General features: G+C 39.2%; 4 protein-coding genes across 7 annotated transcripts in view; 2 read left to right on the top strand and 2 right to left on the bottom strand.

Annotated features, from left to right (window-relative positions):
• Positions 1-1,426, bottom strand: part of LOC121886919 (rho GTPase-activating protein 23-like) — a 73,991-nt gene extending 72,565 nt beyond the window's left edge. The window contains exon 1 of the mRNA XM_042397326.1: positions 1,409-1,426. The gene's annotated coding sequence lies outside the window, so the exon portion shown is untranslated. The remainder of the gene's footprint in view (positions 1-1,408) is intronic.
• Positions 155-7,988, top strand: LOC121886921 (zinc finger protein 2-like). Of its 3 annotated transcripts, none has more exons than XM_042397334.1 (3): positions 155-314; positions 2,463-2,788; positions 5,545-7,988. In XM_042397334.1, the coding sequence occupies exons 2-3, from the start codon at positions 2,545-2,547 to the stop codon at positions 6,864-6,866; spliced, it is 1,566 nt and encodes a 521-aa protein (XP_042253268.1). In that variant the 5' UTR covers positions 155-314; positions 2,463-2,544; the 3' UTR covers positions 6,867-7,988. The 3 variants fall into 3 exon arrangements, with proteins under 3 accessions (XP_042253268.1, XP_042253267.1, XP_042253266.1); XM_042397333.1 differs by having other exon boundaries at positions 155-302; XM_042397332.1 differs by lacking the exon at positions 155-314 and adding an exon at positions 876-1,187.
• The window catches only part of LOC121886920 (AT-rich interactive domain-containing protein 5B-like), a 53,138-nt gene continuing 37,926 nt past the window's right edge, over positions 7,027-22,238 (bottom strand). For both annotated transcript variants that reach the window (XM_042397331.1, XM_042397330.1), the window contains 6 exons: positions 17,289-17,431; positions 16,863-17,100; positions 16,652-16,704; positions 15,644-15,741; positions 13,605-13,830; positions 7,027-12,004 (listed from right to left, as the gene is read on the bottom strand). In XM_042397331.1, coding sequence (XP_042253265.1) covers positions 9,953-12,004; positions 13,605-13,830; positions 15,644-15,741; positions 16,652-16,704; positions 16,863-17,100; positions 17,289-17,431 — 2,810 coding nt within the window. In that variant the 3' untranslated portion in view covers positions 7,027-9,952. The remainder of the gene's footprint in view (positions 12,005-13,604; positions 13,831-15,643; positions 15,742-16,651; positions 16,705-16,862; positions 17,101-17,288; positions 17,432-22,238) is intronic.
• LOC121886924 (high choriolytic enzyme 1-like) lies at positions 19,387-21,421 on the top strand. Its single transcript, XM_042397336.1, has one exon. The coding sequence runs from the start codon at positions 19,627-19,629 to the stop codon at positions 20,410-20,412; it is 786 nt and encodes a 261-aa protein (XP_042253270.1). The 5' UTR covers positions 19,387-19,626; the 3' UTR covers positions 20,413-21,421.

The raw sequence follows: 22,238 nt of genomic DNA on the forward strand, positions 1-22,238 counted from the left end.
TAATTAATTTAATGGGACTGTATTTCAATGACCTGTGGGTTTATCAGTAGATTGGTTCTGTGGATCGAAGAGTAATCTCGGATGATTGAGGTCAGGTGCGAAAAATGCTGCATAGGACAAAACCTATGGAAGGTGAATGGCGCCATCTGGTGTACAATACACATACATGGATTTGAAAGCGCACAGATTCCAAAAGCCTATAGTTTAGTCAACGAAATGAACTGAACGTAGAATATACTTCTCAAATTTTGGGCCACAGATGTAAATCATGCATTTTACCATCATACATAAGAGACGTGACGGTAAAGTATGGGGTGATGTGAGATAATACTTTTCTATGTATTTGCTATGTATTATGGACTCCAGTCTGTATCCCAGTATACGTACTGTAATCAACCATTGTTGATCGTTTTTGGTCATGTTGATCTGTAACATTTTAACAAAAAAATCAGTTTGATAAGATCATGCCACTGCAGGTTCTCTGGTAGTACTGAATTATGAAAATGTATGGTCTGTTTGTCATGGGCATGGGTTAATTCGAACATGATTCTTTAAACTAACATATTTTCCTATGTGTGAGAACCACTGGTCTTCTCAGATTATCTTCTCAGAGTAGTAAATGCTCTCAAGGAATTTCGTGTCTATTCGAATCCATTATATTCACAATTTGGGGAGAATTACATTCTCTGTGCTGTAAATTTTCAAGATTACCAACATAAGAGAAAAAAAATCTGCCCACTTTCTTATTATAATGTGAAACTTTCCCCGATATATCACGACTTTTTCTGGTATTTATGCATTATTTAAATGTGGTGCTAGCTGTTGTCGAGGACGCAGGCCCAGGATTTGAACAGCAGGTGGTGGTAATGCAGTGATGTTATTGGTACAATACATGATAACCGAGGAAGAAGGAGACGCTGGCTCCACTGTAACCAGCGTTAGCTCTGTTTTTAGCATTATGACCCCTGCTCTGTGTAACACAAAGCTAGTTAGCTGTGTAGCTTTTAGTACTTGGCAAGCCAGCTGTGCTTTAATGAACTAGAAATAGTAGACCTATCCAACAGTGTGTGTTTTCAGTCAGCAGCTTGTTTTTCTGTCAGCTCTTGTTTGTATGAACTGACAGTTCAGCCAGCTAGCTTTTCTTAGCTACAGCTAACTCTGCTAATTCAACAGTGCCTGTCAGCAGGGTAAGCATTCAATTCACTTGTTATTCTGGTTGACATAATATGGAAACAGTACAGTGTGTATTCAGTTTATGTTAGCTATTTGGGGAAAGTTATCGCCGACCTAAAAAGATTGAGAGAACGACTGATAACGCCAAACTTCATGAAAAGTTGTTGCACTTTATGTATTTCTTGGCTGCCACTAATGGAAACGTAAGTTAATCATTCCTCCTGTTCATACTGACCATTAGAAGATCCCTTCATAATGCACTTTCAGTGTGAGTGATGGGGGACAAAATCCACAGTCCTCCTTCTGTGCAAAAATGTATTTAAAAGTTTATCTGAAGCTAATATCAAGTAAATATCTTTCAACGGTACAGTCTTTTTAGTGCCAAAGTCCCTCTTTTTGTTACTATAACGTTACTTCCGTCACAGCTCAACAGGGAAACACTGTCAGAGGAAACACAAAGAGGGAATTTTATGCTTAAAAGACTGTAAATGTGACAGATATCCACTTGATATGACTGCTGAAGACTGCTGAAGCCTCATATAAGCCTCACATCAACTAAATGCATTTTTTGTACTAAGTGACTGTGTGGACGCACCGTGTGTTTTGTCCTCCATCACTGAAGTTACATTGAAAGCATAGTTGAAGGGAATCTTTTAATATCCAGTATGAACAGCAGTGAGGAAAATCTCTTTCACTTTTCATATGGGCACCTGTTGCTTTAAGACAGACTTGAAAAATTGTGAAAAAATCCTTTTGAAAAATTTTCTTTGAAAAATACTTTTGAGTAGTTTTTTTTGAATGTGGACACGTTGGTACAGTCTCAAATGTCAGAAAATAGAGAGAAAAATGACCATCATAATTATACAGAGCCCAAACTTATGTCTTCAAATTGCATTTTTTGTCTGAGTAACAGTCCAAAACCCGAAGATATTTGGTTTACTACCACAGAAGATTAGGAGAACCAACAAACATTTTTACATATTTTATGAGTCTTTGGCAGAAGTGAAATGCTGAAAATGTGTAAATGCATAAATGAATAATTTTTTTCTCACTAGGTAAAGAGTGCTGCCTGACCTGTGCTTACAAGCTGCAGTTGTATTTGTTGCTTTGAGATAAATCTTCCATTTTACTGCCTTGTAGAATGAATTCAAATACCTTGTCTGAAGACACTAAATCAAAGGCACTTGTGGAGCCTTTATTCATTTATTTGCATACAGTACCAGCCCTCAGTTTAAAAAGAGCTTTCTTTCATCTCAATAAACCATAATATTACTTTGTTGTGTTTGCAGTCATGGCTGCAGCGAGGTGGGACCTGAGGACACGGAGAGCTGAGGTGGAACTATGCAGTGATCAGGAGTGACAAGCTCGCTCATGTCTACTTCAGAAACACTCTCATCCCACAACTGGCACTGTGGAGAACACCTCACCATGGTGAAAACAGCAAAGATGGAGCTGCTTAGAGCGCTTGTCAGCGAGTGTTTGTCTGCAGCCGCCGAAGAGATCCTCAAGATTGTAGAGAGAACGATTATAGAGTATGAGGAGGAGATGTCCTGCTCAAAGTGGGTGGTGGACAGTCACCGCAGACTGCTGGATGCTGCCAGGACACACAGTGAAGGTCAGTTCATCACTAGTTTGCTTTCCATTAAGAAAAACATAAAAAAAACACAGAACTGCCATTTTTCATTGGTAGATGATTGACTCACTTAACACTGCATATCACCTCAGGCGTTTGAAAAAGAAGAAATAAATAAAACGTTGTGATGGGTTTATTTATAAGAAAAGTACTGCAATATAATTGTGCCATGGAGAACAGTAGTAGTGAAGAAACAAGTCTAAAAATCTAAGTGTAACCTGATAGACAATACTAACCATCCTGTCTCTAACACATAGAGAATACAAAGAAGTAAAGCGAATGTGTGGGGTGCAGTGGATGTGTTACAGATGCTGCCAATAAAATATGGCTCATAGTAACATGAACTTTTACATATTCTTTTTAAAAATCATTTTCACATTATTTGTGGTATTTTTGACCCATATTTGAAGCAGATCATTGTGATACTGTACCTCAGAGGGTGCATATCTATTGTTTACCCAATGCTAGTAAAGTTGACACCACCAAGTCGAAACTGACTCAGGTGAGGTGGAGCCATGTCGCTGCAGCTAGCACTTGAAATAAGCTTGAGTCTTTTATAATGGATCAGTTTAGCTCAGGAGCAGTGGTGGAACAAGTACTCACATCCTTTACTAAAGTAAAAGTATCAATACTACAATGTAAAAGTACTTAATTACAAGTAAAGGTCCTGTATTTAGAATCCTACATAAGCAAAAGTATAACCAGCGAAATTTACTTAAAGTACTAAAATAAAAGTATTTGTTTTGCAAAAAAATTGGTTGTGACTGATCTATTAAATAGAAGCAACATTTTTTATCACAGGGTTTTATTGTTGTAGCTGGTTGAGGTGGAGCTACTGTAGTTTAAACTGCTTTATAAGGATAACAAGATAAATCCGAGGGGTTGTGAGATGATAGATTGGGTAGGAAAGAAGGATTTCACAGGATTTTTCAGAACTTAAATTGTTGCATCTTTGTGAAATATTGGAGAGTTTGACCTCTTTGGGCTTGAAACAGTTATTTGTTTGAAACCATGTGAGGGGAAATGTCTCTTTGGTGGATCTGAAACATGACAAGGAGACACAACCACACACAGATTTTTATAAGGGGCCACAAACCAAAAAGTTTGGGAACCACTGGTTTAGTCTCTAATAATGTAGTGTAATTTATAAACTTATCATTATGTTATTTTATGTAAAAATTTAATCTGACAGTAACAGTAACTAAAGCTGTCAGCTAAATATAGTGCAGTAGAAAGTACAATATTTCTCTCTCAAATGTAGTGGAGTGGAAGTATAAAGTAGCATCACATGGAAACACTCAAGGAAAGTACAAGTACCTCAAAATTGTACGTAAGTACAGTACTTGAGTAAATGTACTTAGCTACTTTCAACCACTGTTCAGGAGACCTGGGATGTGGACTATTTCCAGCAAATAGACAGAGCCAGGCTCACTCTACCTGTTCAGAAAGCTTAGTGGTTAGTTGGTAACAGAAGTGACTGGCATTGACCAGCAACACTTTCAAGAATCTGTTGATAAACTGTTGTTATTTTGTGCGTCAGATAAATATTCTGGATTGCAACTATATTCAAATATTCTAAAAACATGACATTTTTGGGGTTTGAAAGATGTATGAATTGGACAAACTTGTAAAGGTATTTAGTTCTGAGGTACCAGTCTACACTAAACAAAAGGGGTATTCCACTGATTTAGTGTTGCATATATAATACTGGGGGACTTGTGACAGACAGATAAAAAAGGTCAAAATTGAAGCAGAAGCGGCTGAGATATCCAGACTTTTAGTCCCTCCAAAGATCCAAGCTCCAAAAAAACTGCATCCTAACGCAATGTTGATAGCTTATATTTCATGAAAACCACTCTGCCTGGAAAACATCCACAGCTTTCAAATGACACACCACCAGTTTGTAGCACAGTCACAGAGGACATCATACAGCAGTTTTCACAGGCTCAGTAGAACTATGAAGAGTAAACTGAACTTCATGTGTAAAATTAGTGGAGGGTCACTTCAATTTAGGTGCAGACTCAATGCCTTTTCACATGATGTTTGAAAATGATGTTTATTTTACATAATGTCTACACAGGCTGGATAGTGATAGCAGCATGTCAGCAGAGCAGCAACTTCAGTCCTCTGTCAGTGTGTCTACACAGGATGTGTTGAGGCTCAGTATTGAGTGTAGGTCACCTGCATTTTTGCAGCACTCAGAGCTCAACACACAGTCTCTGTGGTTACACACGTAAAAGACAACAAAATAGACTTGAAGTGTAAAAAAATGCCTCTGGTTGTGAGTGAAACATGAGCGAGTGAGTTGTATTGTCTACTTGACATTATACCTAGCTACTATTAATACACATGAAATACCACCAACACCTTCACGTGCAGTAAAAATACTGATATCTTAAAGTATGTTTTAAAATGGAAATCACACAGGAAGCCTGACCGTGAAGAACCCTACGCCTCTAAAGTGCAACACACATCTACAAGGTACAATAGGAGGAGTAAGGTATGGTAGTCTAGATGTTAAATGTGATACAATAGCTATTTTTTCTGCTGCGTTGATGCACATCAACCTGCAATGATGCCTGCAGTCTGTGGGCTCAAATAGAAAATAAGAGGTGTGGGTTTTGATGCGTGACCTATGTCTCCAGTATGTGTTGCCTTTAAGTTGACTTAAATTTTACAAGACAGCCCTAAAAACTCATTACCATCAGTAAAATGAAGTGTGTCTTTCTTTGCTTCAGACTCTCTACAGATGTCTGTCACAGATGTGAAGATGCCACCTGCCAGCGTGAACGTCAGTGTGTGCTGGGAGGAACCAGGAAACTCCACGACACAGCCGACAGAAGACAACTCCAACACCAACGACACTAACCCAGACTCTCCTGTCAGTCAACATGCCGACAGTGATCAAGAGATACTGATTGATATTGATGATGATGATGAGGATGGTGAGGATGGTGATGATGATGATATTAAACCAGAGTGTGAGCTGAATATGCCTTTGAAAATCCTGAAAGTGAAGAAGCCTTTTAAATGTCCCATTTGCTTGAGCGTTTTTTCCTCCAAGAAGACGATGGTGCGACACATCAAAAGGCACCCGGAGGACAAGTCTTTGTCTTATCAGTGTCAGTTCTGTGAACGCTACTTTTACCACAAGTCTGACTTCATTATACACACCAGGATACACAAAGGCTCCAAACCATACAAGTGCCAAGACTGTGACAAAAGCTTTGACCAGAGAGACAGTCTGGTTATTCACAGACAAAAGCACAGTGAGCAGAAAACTCATCAGTGTTTGACTAAAACGCTGGCGCTCAACCTTCATACAGAAACTCACCACAGATCAGTGACACCTGGCAGAAAGATGGAAGAAGAGCTGGACTCCAGACAGGAAGAGGCAAATGGTATTAAGACATTTCCACTCACTATCACTCCCTATGATAAAAGTGAGTTTGACCAGGAGTCACTGCAGCCTCTGTGTCTTTATCAGATCCAGACTGTTGCAGATATAGATAAACACTCAGCCACGGTTCCAGTCGATCACATTAAAACTGAGCCAACCGCAGCAGATGGTGGAACATCAGACACCACCGCTGACCATCAGCTGCTCCTGTCAGTGAATCCAGGTGAACAAGGTGAAGCTGAGAGCATCACAAACATCCTGCCGGAGAGAGCTTCTAAAAAATCCACCGAGCTCGTAGTTCAGTTTGAAGCTGGAACAGCGCAGAAACCCTACAAGTGTCCATGTTGCAGCAAATGTTTCTCCCTGACTAAGACTCTGATACGACATGTCAAGATCCACACAGAGGACAAAGCATATCAGTGCCAGTTCTGCGGGCGGAACTTCTGTCAGAAGTCAGACCTCGTCAATCACACGAGGATACACACAGGAGAGAGACCATATCAGTGCCAACAATGTCACAAATCCTTCGTTCAGAAAGGCAACCTGGTTGTTCACATGAGGAAACACACAGGAGAGAAACCTTATCAGTGCCAAGAGTGCAGCTGCTGCTTTAGTCAGAAGTCCTCTCTGGACTGTCACATGCAGAGCCACAGATTGTAATCTTTGCACCCGTGTTGACATGAGGCTTTGTCATTTTGTCAAACCTCAGCACTGTTTTAGATACTAACAGAAATGTGTCCAAAGTTTCAAAAACTGTCAAATACTGAAAGTCAGATTCAGAATCTTGTTGACTAATTTTTTCATCATACTGTTCTGATTTAAATAAAAAATTTGCCGGTTGACAAAACACACCACAAGATTAATTGGCAGCTATTCTGGAGCTTTTGATCCAATCACATGATCTTCACCAGGAGATGGAGTTTGCCCCGTTGTCATGGATTTAGAGATGTTCTCATACATGTTGGCTTAAAAGCTGAGAATGAAACAATGATTGTTTTCTTAAGAATGAACTTCCATGTCACCTGTTGAGCCAACATGTACGAGATGTCATCAAAAATGGAAACAAAATAACTTCCCCTCCTAACATGAACATGATGATGTGAAATGAAATGGGAAATCAGTCTGATTATCGTGCTAACTTGTGCTGAGATTGTTTTATTAACTACTGTTTGCAAGGTCAAGAATCTCTAAGTTTAGCATTTTATTGTGTCAAAGCTCTTGTATGACTGCTTGTGTTTAGGCAACATCCAACATTTAAAAAGTTTGGTTCTTTTGTGATATGAATAAAAAGGTTTTATAGAAAAACATGTTCATGTGTCTCAAGGCAAGGTATCGATAAAAGTGCAATTTTGGTATGAGTAACAAAACTTGGGTGTTAGATTGCCATTAGTACAGAAATATTTCCTACAATGCTCTGCCCTTTTTCTCATTATGAGTGCAATACACAAGACTTTATGGCTGTTTTTTCCTTACTGTCCCTTATGTCACTTTATCTGACAAACCCAGTGATGTAAGTAGCAGCTGACAGAGTATTTGGTTGCCAAAAAACAAAAGTGTTCCAGTGTGTTCAGCACTTGTTGAGAATAGAAGTTTAGATTTTTGTAAGGCCTGTATTTTAATTTTACAGAATCCCACAGAATCTTTGGCTCCTAATTGTATTCATTGTATGTTTATTTATTATGAAGTTATACAATTCTAATTTGTAATATTATATTTTGCAAAAATGTGTGAGAAATATGTGTTTTTACATAAAATATAGAAAAGTTCCAGTGTACAAACCAAGCTTATGTCTCATAGTGTTTGTTCAGTATGTCCTTCCTGCTATTTGGTGTCCTGGGAAAACTGATGGCTGAAACTAACAAAATAACATTTAATTTTCAAAATTCATATTAAAATCAACAAGGTTTGTTGCTTTGATTCATGTTTTATGTGCTTTCACATCATATTGGAGGTAGAATCTGCAACTGCAAAATATTCTAACCCCAGGAAACTTTTCTGCAATCGTTTCTTCCACTAGAAGGCACACATGATGCTTCTGTCACATTAACTCTGAGCAGTTTTAACAATTTATTAGTATGCCTGTTTTATTTTTTAACAATGACAAAAACATGATAAATGTCTGCTGAAAGAAAGAAAGACGGCACATTACAGGAGGCACTTGCAAATACAAACTCACCATGCCAACAACATAAACAGCAATGTATAAAATTTATATAATTGATTATGGACTAAAACACAATTTGAAAACAACAAAACAGCAGAATGTGCAAGTTGTAAACATACAGTAAAAGTGAGACATGTTATCAGGTCATGTCTATACAATAGTGTCCACTGAAATGTACTGGAGTGAAGTCTGATGTGTTTTCATCAGAAAGGGTAAGACCAGCTAAAGACAAGGTGTGTCTATCTTGACTGTTTCTGACTAAATATTACTGAGCTGCCTGGTTTGTGTGAGTGTCAAGATACTGGAGACACGTACATTTACACGATGTTAATGTGGACAAGCATGAAATCTGTATTTATTCTATGATAATGAAAAAGCAAAAAACAATGTCCATCTATAGTCTCAGGTGAAAGGCTTTTTTCATTGTAGACATTTTGACTTGTCATAGTAACATTAACAATGGCTCTGTTCTATTCAAGTGTCTAAGTGAGCCATCGCAGTGAGCTAGAGATGGGCTGATGAAACCTTACAAAGCTTTGGTACTTTCTGCCTGTTTATGCTGAAAAAGGATTTGAAGCTTCGGGGGCACTGAACTCAGCAAGCGCAATGATATCAGATAGTTTGCAGGACTTATACGGCACTTGAAGACTAATGTCCAAAGCACTGCAACACCTCCCTGATTTTATACTTTCAATTTAATATATACGCAAAGTCTGAGAAGCATGTGTCATTTATTAATCTATGATTATACTCTTGTTAACAAGTGCTGCAGTAAATTTACATTATTGTACAACATGCTACAGTAAAATTATTAATAAATGTGTTGTTCATAAAGTCTGCATTTTAATATTTTTGTTGACACAAAGTATTAATGTAGCTAATGGGTGTGTAGCTAATGTAGACTTCTACACTTTATTTCTTTGTCCATAGCACAGTCCATATTTCCTTTGTACAGTCAATATTTCATTTCAAGTTTTATATCCCATTTCAAAACTATTACTATTCTATTCTGTAAGTAGATTCTAAAATTAAACAGGTTCTGATCTCACTTGAGTATATAGTTAGTCTGCTGAATGAAGAGCTTACTAAAGCACCAGTGACATTTGAAACTTCAGAAGCAACAGTCATGTGATGTTCTTCATTTGACACAAGCCCCGACACAGTGTACTGAATTAATACATTTAACAGGAGGAAACAAGCTTTGGTGCCTTGGTACCGTCCACCCATCACTACAGTGAGCCAGCATGCACAACACCAGGGCCCTGAAACCAAAGCAACTAAATGGAAAACAGTAATCATCAATTTTATTATTTATACTTGTGCTTTTTCTACTGTCATATGTCAAAATGTCTTCTGTGAAAAAAGCCTATTGATGTAAAATGTATTTTTTATGGATTCCAGTTAATCTTTCTGTGAAATACAAGTCTGGTGTAGGTCGCATGAGTCAGGATCTACTTTCTGTTATACATATATCCATGTGATCCATATGGGAATCGTAAAAATTGGATTCCGCACACTTACTGCTGTTCACAGTACTTAGAAACCATCAGACCTGAGTCCTAAGGGAGAGTAATGTCAACTGTCACAGCCTGTGTATTATGACAGGTTCGTGCTTGGGTGAACTGAGTTTAACTGTGGCTGGCTGACGGTGGGCTGTGGGTTGACTGACACTGAATACAGACTGTGGTGAATCAGATGAAGCTGGTTGTTGGAAGATATGTGTCACACTGGCAGCTGAATGAGCCAATAGCTGCCTTTGTATCATCAAAGAATGGATGTCAAAAGGTGAGACCAATGGGGAAAGGACATCCAATGATTGATATTGGAGGCTGGAGAGGGAAGAATGGGGGTAGTCTCTGGTTAAGGTACCCCTGCACAAGTCCTGAACCTGACAGAGTGCAAGGGTCCCTGCAGGATAAAGGGTGATGGGGTAGATTTGAGGAGTAGTAGGGTTGAGGAGGACAGAGGGTGAGGCAGGCCCCCCTCCCTTTGCTCCCTCTGCACCTTCTTTCACAAAGCTGTCACCAGAATCTTCTGGTGTTTTGATCTTTCTAGAAGGAGTTGAGGGAGAGACATCCTTGAGAGTAACAGCTTGCATCCTCCTTTTTGAGATGCTGTGTCCAAGCTCGTTGAGGGGTCGTGCAACACAGATATTGTGTGCTACAGCCTGTGATCCTGAGACAATTCTGCCAGCATGGGTTGGTTCAGTCATCTTGTTGTAAAGATCAGTTTCCAGTCTTTGTCGCTTTCCCACGTCTCCTTCTATTTTTTTCTTTACCACTCTTCCATTGCAGACTGTACCATTTACTGCTACCTCAGTGGCTCTAAAATAGGGTTTAACTGCTATGTCTTGTCTGGAACTGTGTATGTTTGGAGGCAACCCAGTAAGTGGAGGCACCTGGCATGCTCTTGAGTACTGGGCAACACTGAAAGGTGGGGTACACTCCTGATGCCTTGTGGAACATGTGATGGGACAGGAAGTGTAGGGTTGCGGAAGTGGTTTAAGAGAAGCCTTCGGGAGACTTAGATCTGTGGGTTGATCATCAGATATTGTCATTTTTGGATTGGAAGAATTTTCCTGATCATTAGAGGTGGGGTACTTTGAATCTTGAGGAGCAGCAGACTGAAGGAATCTTGCAGCGCTATTAGAGTCTCTTGAGAGGGTAGCTCCTTGTCTCTGGGGTTCTTTAGATCCATCATGAACCAACTCTGCATCTACTGTCTTACACGCTGTCTCAGCCTTCCTGTACCAACAATGAAGGTTTGAGAAGGATGAGTAGAAGTCATAGGGGAAGCCAGGAGGTGTCTGGCTGGATTGAGGAATCTTAGGCGTCAGCAAAGGTGTTGAGGGACACTGCGGCTCTTCTGGATTGGAGTGAGAAGGGGGCACATAATGTAAATGATCATGTGAATATAAAGGAGGAAGTGTGCTTTCTCGAATCTTTCTCGCTCTGTCTTTCTGGACTCGTGCCTTGAGGCTCTGTGCATGTTGTATTACCGAAGGCCGACTCAGTACCACTACTGATGAATCCGCAACTACAACTGGTTGCTCTGCTGCTTCTTCAAGGATACAATTGGTTAAACTGGAGCAAATGAGTGGAGGAGGCTGGCCAAAGTTCGAAAGCAAGTGGTCTTGATTGGGTAATCCAGTTCCGTTGACCTGCAATAGGAGCTTTTTCTTTTCTACTGGAGATATTATCATCTTGTTAACCCCAGAGGACTTGAGGAAAGCTGTGAAATCCAAGACGGTGTCCTCTGTCCTTGGTAGTTCGGCTTGTTCATTGGGTGGGTCTGGGATTGTTGGAGATTGTAGGTTTCTTGGTTTCCCAGGATGGCACTGGTCCTTTAATGGTACTATCTCTTGCTGCCAGAGATCCACTGCTGAGTGGGCATGGTTTAAAACCTTTGGAGTAGTCAGAGGAGACGTTGCCAAGTAAGTGAGGTCACATCCACTGGATCTCCTCTTTCTCAGTACTTCATCTTCCTCTTCCTGTTGCTGGATCATCTGAGTCTCCCTGCCATTTTGTGTTGGGCTTTGTCTTTTTCTGTTACTACATGAAGGCTGTGAGGGATCCAAACGGGTTAGGCAGATTTGGGGTTCAATTTTCAGCTGAGGATTTTTTAACATCAGTTCCTGCAAGAAGGACAGAGGGAGGGAGAAAAGACAAAATAAATGAGAGAGAAATGGAGAAGTGCTATAAATAAAAAGGAAAGATTTTGGTTCAAATTCAGATAATGTTCACAAGGCCAGGTCGAAGTGCTTAATGGATATGGCAAAGGCTGGATATGGCTGTTGCCTTGAAGGCAATTCTGTCAGATATATGCCTAAAGTATTTTCTATGAATATAGCTTCTGATTTTGTAAACAAAACTCAAAAGTTTTCAATGACATATTTTTTACATGATGAAACAAGACAAAAACTGGATAAAAAGATACCTTTGAAAAAAATTAGGAGGAAATGTAATGTAAACAATAATGTAGAACACATAAATGAACAAATGATCTAATTAAGGTATTAATGCAGTACTGACTGTATTAAGTCTAAATGACCTCCATGGATCTGCAAAATCATACAATGTATGCTCCCGATTAGTAACTTTAGAAGTTGATTTATCTGCTTGCGCTTGATTTATCTGTTGCACTAATGAACAGCATCTTGCTTTCTAGTATCGTGTCTCTGCCAGTTATGTTAACTAATGTTAGTGGTTCATGGAAGGGAAAAAATAACACATTTATGGACTAAATTTATCTACAATCTCACTGAGAAATAACAAACTATGAAAACATGCAGACTAGCATGCCAACATAATAAAATCTAAGCTTACCATAAAATGATTATGTTAATGGTAAGGAAATGTTAGTTGGCTATCTTTTGTGTTTATAGTCATCTAATATAAATGTGTACCAAAGGAATATCACTGCATTGATGTTATAAGATGATTTAGCTACTCATCTCATCTCTCATCTAAACCCAGAACATATTTTAGTGAACAGCTGAGTAAATCCAGCTTCTGAATGATTAGCTGCTCTGTAGTGGACAGCACATAGGTGCAGTAATGGTAGATGAACAAAAACATGGCGACAACTGTAACCTCAGAATCTTTAGAAGACATCAAAAATTTAAAATACGCAATGAAACTGGGACTAAAATTTCACTGATGAAAACTACATGTTTTTGTAGCTTAAAAACGTGAAACTAATATGTATTTTTGTTAAAACACCAAAGTTAACACTGCTCCTCTGCAAAACTGCTTCAAAGTCAATAGTATGCTTTTCTCAGCTTAAGAACAACTCTGCATTTGGTCATGTTTTATATGCCTAGCCATGAAACCAAAACAATTCCATATGAAATAGCTTGTTTTATGTAACTATAAATCAACAATATTGCTTGAATACATTTCATGTTTCTCTTTGCTCTCTTCTCTTTCTCTGATCTAGCTTTCTGTTTGACTAACTGGTATAATTCCACTAACCACTTATTTGAATTCCCTTAGAGTAAAAACAGAAAAACCTTTTCACAATGAATGTGCATCTGTGAGGACAACAATTGAGTTTTGACATTTTGTCATAAAGTTTATGTATGGGGGGCCATCACATACTAGACATACTGTATGAGCAGTCAGTTCAAACATGGACGAATAATACACATATGATGTTATAAACCACTAATTGACATGGGGGAAGCACAGCCAATGTAATGATGGACACTGGAGGGTTAATAGAATGAGACTGACTGGTCCGCTCTGATCGTGATCTTTGGCTTCCAGGTCGTCATCCTCCTCAGGGCACAGTTTCTGGGCTAGCTGCTTCACCTCATCAGTCAGCTTGGTCTTCAAGGTGGGAGCAGACATACTATTAGAAGATTCAGTGCTTGACTCTGCCTCCTTCTTCCTGGCTTTGGCCTTGAGGAGGGGCTTTTCCTCTTCTCCTTTGATGAACTTCTCATAGGGCAGGATGAGCCTGAAGGAGAGACGAACAGCTGAATGAACAAATGGTAACAGGCAGGCAGTGTGATGCGCATCCCATTTCACTTTTGCTTCTGATTCTTGAGACCTACAGAAATGTATTGCTTATCAAAACTAAGCCAGCTGAAACCTTCATCAGTCAGCTACTTGGAAGGGTCATGTTGTCTCTCATCGTTCTTGTTCAATGGTTTTCTAAACTGTTTTGAGCTGTTGAAAAATTGATTGTACTTAGCTAACCTGATTGAGTCTGATCAAGAATGGTAGGCCCAAAACATCCCAAGGGGTTGGTGTGATTTTAAAACCCGACCTTTTCTGGTAACTTCCTTCCAGAAGTCACCTGGTAAATCGCTCTAGCATGTGGCATATTTATTGTGGAGTTATAGGTAATCATAATTTTTTTGACCAAATTGTACAGGGCTTATTGACAGAATGATGTAAATGCATATCAAGAAGTCCAACAACACAAATTAAAAAAGAACCATGCTCTGCCAATCAGTTGAAATGTCTACTTCTGCTAAATGCAGTATTATTTTAACAATAAAAATAAATGTTACCTTGGAATACAAAGTTTCTTTATCCTAACAGTTCTCAATATAACACATTTTGTGTTATTCCTTTTTTGTATCTATTGAAATAGTTACAGGATTTTAAAAACCTTTTTCGCTGTTTTCAGCACAATAATTATTGTGTACAATGATCACCTCTGCCCAAAGGGTATGTTCAGATTGAACTGTATAGGAAATATGAGTCAGTGATTGTCACATAAAAACAGTGGGTCACCTGTCTCAGAAAAGATAACAAGACGAGACGGTTTGAGTTGCAAAAATAGATTGAGATGCTTTATTTACAAAAATAGTGAGGAAACGAAAACAGATATATATATATATATATATATATATATATATATATATATATATATATATATATTGCTATTTTTTCTATGCAGCACTATGCATCGGCTACCAGACCAAGGGACTGTGGAAGAGAAGAACATCAGATTATGATGACACTTTGGCAAAACACTTCCTTGTGAGAGTGTTTTTTTTTTCTTCCCAACATATTATATTACTGCAGTGGATGCATGTCAAGTTGTAACTGTAGATTTATTGAGGTGCGTGCACTCACCACAGTGACAGAGGGGAATAATGTGTGTCAGGATGACCGTTTGCGAGTATATTACTGAGTGTGTTCTTTACCGTGTGCTGTTCGCAATCAGTGAGTCTTCATCACAGCAATGGTTGGTAAAACACAACAAGAAGAGGTGCCCAATAAGCTGTTATGTGCTGAAACTATTTCACACAGCACATCATGGTCTTCTGAGGCACCCTGAACAATTGTATGTCAAATGGCTCATTCCCAGTGAGCTCAGAGTCTAAAGATACATGCAAAAAAGGAAAATAAGCTCAAAGTCAACTGTCATGGTGGAAAAAAGTAGGAAAATAACCAAAGGATACTTGTGAAAATAATCCGTTCAAGGCTTTGTTAATCTTTCAGGGACTGTACAAAGCTTTACATTAAAGCTTTAACTGAGCTGTCAGAGGATTGAGTTGTTTTAAGGATCCTCTTCAGTAAAGAGAGGCAGAGCAGTGCTGAAGGGATGTTTTTAGAGAATCAATTGCTACATTGATATCTGGCCCTGAAATAGCTATTTTATCATTGACAGGCTCAGACTCATTAACACATTTTATGTGATGTACTGCAGCTCCCCCAGCCTACTCAGTGTTTTCCTGTAAAAATGACATGTCGTGTCTTGCATTACCTGTGCTACTGTGAGTGTGTCATTTGTAAAAGGTCACAGACACACTCACCTTTCATAGTGTCGACGTGTGCAGGTCGCTGCGCTGGTGCTGCCTGGGTTTCCTCCAAGCTCGTCATAAATGCTTTTCCACAGTCTACGAGCTGTGATCTACACACATACACATTAATAGAGAGGTATAGATTTATAATAATGTTAAAATAAGTTGTTAAGTTGCTTTATTAATGGTTAATAAGTAATTAACCATTAATTCACCAACAGTTATCAGCATTAATAAGAACAACTTTTGGGTATCTAGGTTGTGTATCCTCCTCCAGGTAGTTGTTTAAGTCATCAGGAAAACCGCTACAATGGATCTCAGTTTCATTTAACTTGAACTGCACCATTTCTCATAGAAAAGTTAAACACAAAAGAGATTTTTCACAACCTGCCAACCAAAAAGTTTTTCTTAATGGCTAATAACTGATCTATAAAGTATGAGTAACTGAGTTAGACATCAGTTACAACCTATAAATCCTTTTATATTATGAGTGCATTATTAGAAAATGTTACCAATATGAGTGATATATACAGAATAATAGATACTGTACATAGATAAATAGAGAAGAATGTGTATGGCCACTGCAAAAAAACAAAACAAAAAAACAAATACAGCGCATACATTCCTGTGCAGGGTCAGGGGGGCTGGAGTCTATCTCAGCAATCACTCTGCACGTTTACATGCACTCAAGAAACCAGATGTGATTACTCAGATGTACTCATACTGTAAATCCCCGTATACATGCAGCAGGTCAGTAATCAGTTTCAACTGGCCCCATATTTGAAAAGAAAAAAAAGAAAAAAAAATTATACATCAACAAATTATAACTAAACACAGACTTACAGGATAAATTGTCCTTTAAACACTGTCAGCTGAATATTCATAACACAAACACATCTGGAACATTACACTCAACTCAGTGGTAAAGTCCAGTGCAAACAGAATAATTTATTATTGCTAATACCATAGAGCTGAGCTGTCACCAGCAGATCAAACTAGAGGCCACAAGGTAAAACTCACCACCTCATATCCTCCCAGCTTCTGAGCAGCCTGGAACATGGTCCACAGGTTTACTGTCACACAGAGACACAAACACACATCAATACGACACAAGATACATACAAGCCATATAGGAACAAATTATATCCACAAAATGATGTGTCACTGCTTTCATTTTCACATTAACAAGTCTCAATTAGTAATTGACTTATTGAGTAGAATGATATTTTACTCTGTTTGAAGCCCAGGTAGGGGATCCTCTCAATTGGTGTCTTCCTCTCCTTCATGTATTTATACAGGGATACAAGGAAAGCCTGCTCCTCTGCTTTGTACTCCACCTCTCGTCCTCTTCCTCGTCTCTTCTCTGACAGTGGAAGTGTTGTGATCTTGCTGCTGTCACTCACATAACTGCTGCTGTTGCTGCTGCTGTTTCCTCTGGGTTTGGATAAGCCTGCTTTGTCTGCTGTCATCTGTAAGAAACAATGGACAGAGATTAGAGAAATGAAAGCAGAGCTGAAGAATAGGTTGTTAATTCTCAGTGGATTAAGCTCTTTGAGTGATTGTTTTACATACACATTACACATATTGATAATATCATAAACATTACTTAATTGTAGAACGAAGACTGCTGTTACTACTATAATACACTAATTTGTACCTTGACATTGGTTCCTCCTCCTGTTCGTTCAGTCTCCTTGGAAAAAGGTGGTGTTTGACGTCGACCATTAACCTCTAACCCCTGACCACAACACTGAGGGTTGGGTAGTTTCTTTTTCCTGGGACGACCCTTCAGGTTGGGAGCTAAGGACAGAGAAAAAGAGCAGTGTATTGCAAATGTATGCTAGAATCATGATGAAGAAACTAGGTTTTATTCTTTTTCCTTTTGCTCTTGTTCTCCCCAGTAGACTAAAGCACAATTAGCACAAGTCCAACAAAACCAAATACCTGTTCTTGCATTGGATTATTATTTATTATTAATTGAAGTTAGAGGTTCCAATATATCAATTCAATGGCTGAATTGCCATTGGTGGTGCCTACCTTTAAGGCACAGATGTGCTTGCATACTTGAAAGTTACAGTTCGCATACTTGAAAGTTACAGTTGCAAACACTGTACACAAGTGAAGTGTAAGCATTGAAAGGAACTGAGGTGACAGCGATGAAAGCAGCTGAAATGTCAGTTGACATGTAAGCACTGAAAGCAGTAGAATTGTCAGTGGAAGTGTAAAAGGTGAAAGCAGTTGAACTGCCATTTGAATGGTGTAAATTGAACTGTAAACCATAAAAGCAATTTCAGTTGAAGTGCTAGAGAAAGTTGAGGTGTGTGCACATAGTTGGAAGTGTTGGTCAGTGTATAAGAAGTGACAGCATTTGAAATTTTGAAAGCAGTTAGGATGAAAGTGCAACTGAAATGTTAGTGGATGTGCTACAAGCCCCTCCCCCCCTTCCAGGAACCTGTTAGACTGAATAAAACATCCACTTCGTAATTGAATATGGAACAGCCAATGTCAAGGCTACCTGGGGCAGTACAGACCTCTGTTCACCATATTCAAAGTGACATCACTCCTGTTTCCATAGATGACAGAAAATACAGCCAAAGTTGCATGCAGCTTACACAATGTGACAGCCAGGTATGTGTATGTTATATGATGCTGTTATGTAATTTCAGGGTTATGGCATGACAAAGCATGTTATGCATTATCATTCCATGTAATGTAATGTCATGTTATGGTAAAATTAGCCCAGATTCAGGACTGTGATAAATCCTGGATTTTAATCTCCTATAACTCAGACATTTCAGTCTCTGAACAATTAGTTTAGGCAAGAATGTGAAAACTATTACCTCAACCAATTGTAAGATTTATAAAGTGGGGAAAAACTGTCAGGTGGATGCAAAGTCATAAAAAACATGATTTGATCAAGCCGAGAGAAGTCTCTTCCAATAAAGTCAATATAAACAATGTAAAATCAAAGATGGCACAGGATGCTTTCCTTTCTAAAAAGTGGTTGGTGTTTAGCCGGTTCCTGCTCAGCTTGTTCTGGTTAGAACCTATATTACCAGACAAATTGCTTAATTCTGTTTAAGGGTACAACAAATGAAGACAAGAGATAAACCGATAAGAAATGTCTTATCTGGGTGTTTCTTTGAATTCTTAATATGACAAAAGGTAGAAACATATATGCTGCTAAACTTGCATAGCCTTCTCTCTCTTAGCCCAGATTATGAATCACAGAGGAGAAAAGGCATAGCTAAAACAAGATACACTGGAATGATGCAGATTCTGGGTCACAAGCCATCATTGTTTTTACTTGATTGTAAAATTCCCCTTGCCTTCACTCTCTCTATTGTGACATATATCACACAGCTTCATCTGTTGCCTGATCTCTTTGGGATTTAAGGGAAGTGTTTAAATGGACAGTTCAGAGTGCCTTTTTAATTACTTTAAAAATGCGTATGCAAACACATGATAGGTACTCTGCATTACATAGAAAATGAATTATGTGTGTCCTCAAGTATTAGGTGTACATATCTGCAAGATGCAATAAAGCATATGGAAGTAAGTAAGTGCTAATAATAATATAGCATAATATCCATTTTAGAATAACAACAATTGCAGTTTTAACATTGTTATTTCACTTTGCATCATAAACAAAATAGAAGAGAGGTTGAGTTGACAGATACTGTGCAATCTTATTGGTTGAAGTAAATGTAAGGTGTTAAGTTAATCATGTTCCACCCGGTAAACCAGCTGTGTTCATCCATCTAATGACCAGACATAACAAACTATATTGAAACAGTAGGTTTGCCTGTGGTCCTCCCTTCACAGGTTTATTTAGGCCTAGCAGTGTGGACCTCAACCCATAATCCTCCCGCAGACACACCTGTAGAGGTGAGTATAAAGACCCTGGACTGAACTGAGTCAAACATTAAGCTTCAAGGAGTCTCTCTAAAGCAGCTTGCCACAGAAGCTCCACAGACACCAGACCACACCTGAAGATGACTCCCTCTGTCAGCCTGCTGCTATTGCTCCTGCTCGGCCTCTCTCAGGCACATCCTCTCCTGGAGGAAGGAAGTGGAGAAGAGGAGGACGACAGTGTTGATATCAGCACCAGGATTCTGGCCTCCAACAATGCCACAGATGAGATCTTGCTGGAAGGAGACTTGTTGGCTCCCAGAACCAGAAACGCCATGACATGCTGGTCCCAGAGCTGCCTGTGGAGGAAAGCCTCCAACGGCATGGTGACAATCCCCTTCACCATGAGCAGTCAGTTCAGCAGCTGGGAAAGGCAGAAGATCGAGAATGCCATGAAGGCCTTCCACAGCAGAACCTGCATCCGTTTTGTCCCCCGTCAGAACCAGTACGACTACATCAGCATTGAGAACAAAGCCGGATGTTTCTCGGCTCTGGGAAGAACAGGAGGCAGACAGGTCCTCTCTCTCAACAAGCAGGGCTGCCTCTACCACGGCATCATCCAGCACGAGATCAACCATGCTCTGGGCTTCCAGCACGAGCAGACCAGGAGCGACCGCGACTACTACGTCAGGATCAACTGGGAGAACATCGACCCGCAGATGGCTTACAACTTCTACAAGCAGAACACCAACAACCTGAACACGCCCTACGACTACTCCTCCATCATGCACTACGGAAGGACCGCCTTCTCTATTCAGTACGGCAGGGACTCCATCACCCCCATCCCTGACCCCAACGTCCAGATCGGACAGAGGCAGGGCATGTCCTATTGGGACATCATGAGGATCAACCTGCTCTACGGCTGCTGACAACACCACATCTGATCTAAAGTTATCATTTAGCAAAACAAATGAACTCAATGCCAAATACAACAAATTCACATTTTTTCTCCGATTACATGTAATGAATAAAACGCTACTAAAATGTATGTGATCCATGACATACTCTTCACATTCTGTGACTGTAATCTTTGAAATGTTCACACAAAGAAATAAACATCAAAGAGCAAATGAAGTTCCCTCATGTGTAATTATCTGTGAAAAGGTTAATGCAGAATGAAATTAATATAGTTGGTTAGCAGAGGAGTGAGTCAGGTTTAATGTTTTACAGCCTGTTAATTAAGTTCACTTATTGGGAAGATGTTATTTCTTCATTTGTTTCTGAATTCTGTCCTTCCTTCTGTCTACCTCTCTCCACCTCAGGTGCACTACACTAACAAGTTAATTATTTGAAGTCCCACCAAATTGCAGCACTGTAACATCTACCTGAGGTCTTTCCAAAACCAAAAACATGAGTAAAAGTGTAAGAAGTGGATTAAACAGTGTGTTTGACTGCTCTAACATAACCTGCTAATGTTAGCATGCCGGGCTTATTAGTTAAATGACATACTGTTCCATAGCATTAGCTGACTACTCTATATTCTGGATTCACAGATCAGGTTATAAAAATCCCTGTTCAGGACTCATCCCGTCTGTGTAACATGGTCCTGGATTCTACCAACTGTTAGACTTTAGGATAACATTATGGACCTGCTGTCCTGCTCTGTATTGGATTCAGGTGAATTTACTCGAAAAGGCTTTCAAATTTCAAATTTCAAACGCAGAACATTTTCTTTATTTTTACGTGATGTTGCACAAAATTTGGTACATCCATTCACAGTTCCCAGAGGCTGTATTATAATGACTTTGGTGATCCTTGGACTCTTTCTCTAGCACCACCATGAGGTTGAGGTTACACTTATTTATTGAAATATCTCAACAACTATTGAAAAATTTCATATAAACATTTAAACAGCACCACCAGCCTGTTGACGTGTACAAATACAGTGGTCATCATTAGCATAGTGGACAGTATCTTCACCTGTCATGCAGAATAATGGGGTTCAATTTCCCAATGGGTAGAATTGAGTTTTATAATCTTCATCATCTTGCATGTTCCGGTCAACCAGAGCACGACAGTGAGGACATGAATTCCCTTTACCTACATAGAAACTAATAAATATAGGCTAATCAGAAATATAGAGGCCAGAAGCATACATAGAAATAGTACGTAATAGAAAACATGTTGTTGGTTTAATGTGTTACCCCATGTGCTGTCTTTAGTTCCATGTTGTTTTGTAATGTTTAACACATTAACAAAGAAGTGTGTTTCTACTCAGTTTGAACCTGGGAACCTTATGTGTGTTCAGCAAACATGATAAGTACAACACAACGGATACTGTTAAAAGATTAATATTAGATAGACAGACAGATAGACAGACAGACAGACAGAGAGACAGACAGACAGACAGACAGACAGACAGCTAGCTAGCTAGCTAGCTAGATAGATAGATGTACTTTACTGATCCCAAATTGGGAAATTCTTGTGTAATAGCAGCAGGCTGTCCAGGCATTACACCGGAACAGTAAATACACAGGAAATATACATTTCAACACTAGAAGAGATAATACAGATATCTACAGAAAAATAAACACAACAAATGACAAAATAAAATTAAAGCTGCAAGCAGCGTTGAACAGGCCCTCGTGCCTTTGCGCACGTTGGGCCGCGGCGCAGTCGAAGGGTTTCTGTCACGGGCATGTAGATGTCTTCAGACTTGGGCTGTTTTCAGACAGTGCAAGAAGGAAATAAACAT

Source organism: Thunnus maccoyii, chromosome 20 (genome assembly GCF_910596095.1).
Source record: "Thunnus maccoyii chromosome 20, fThuMac1.1, whole genome shotgun sequence".
Classification (NCBI taxonomy): domain Eukaryota; kingdom Metazoa; phylum Chordata; class Actinopteri; order Scombriformes; family Scombridae; genus Thunnus; species Thunnus maccoyii.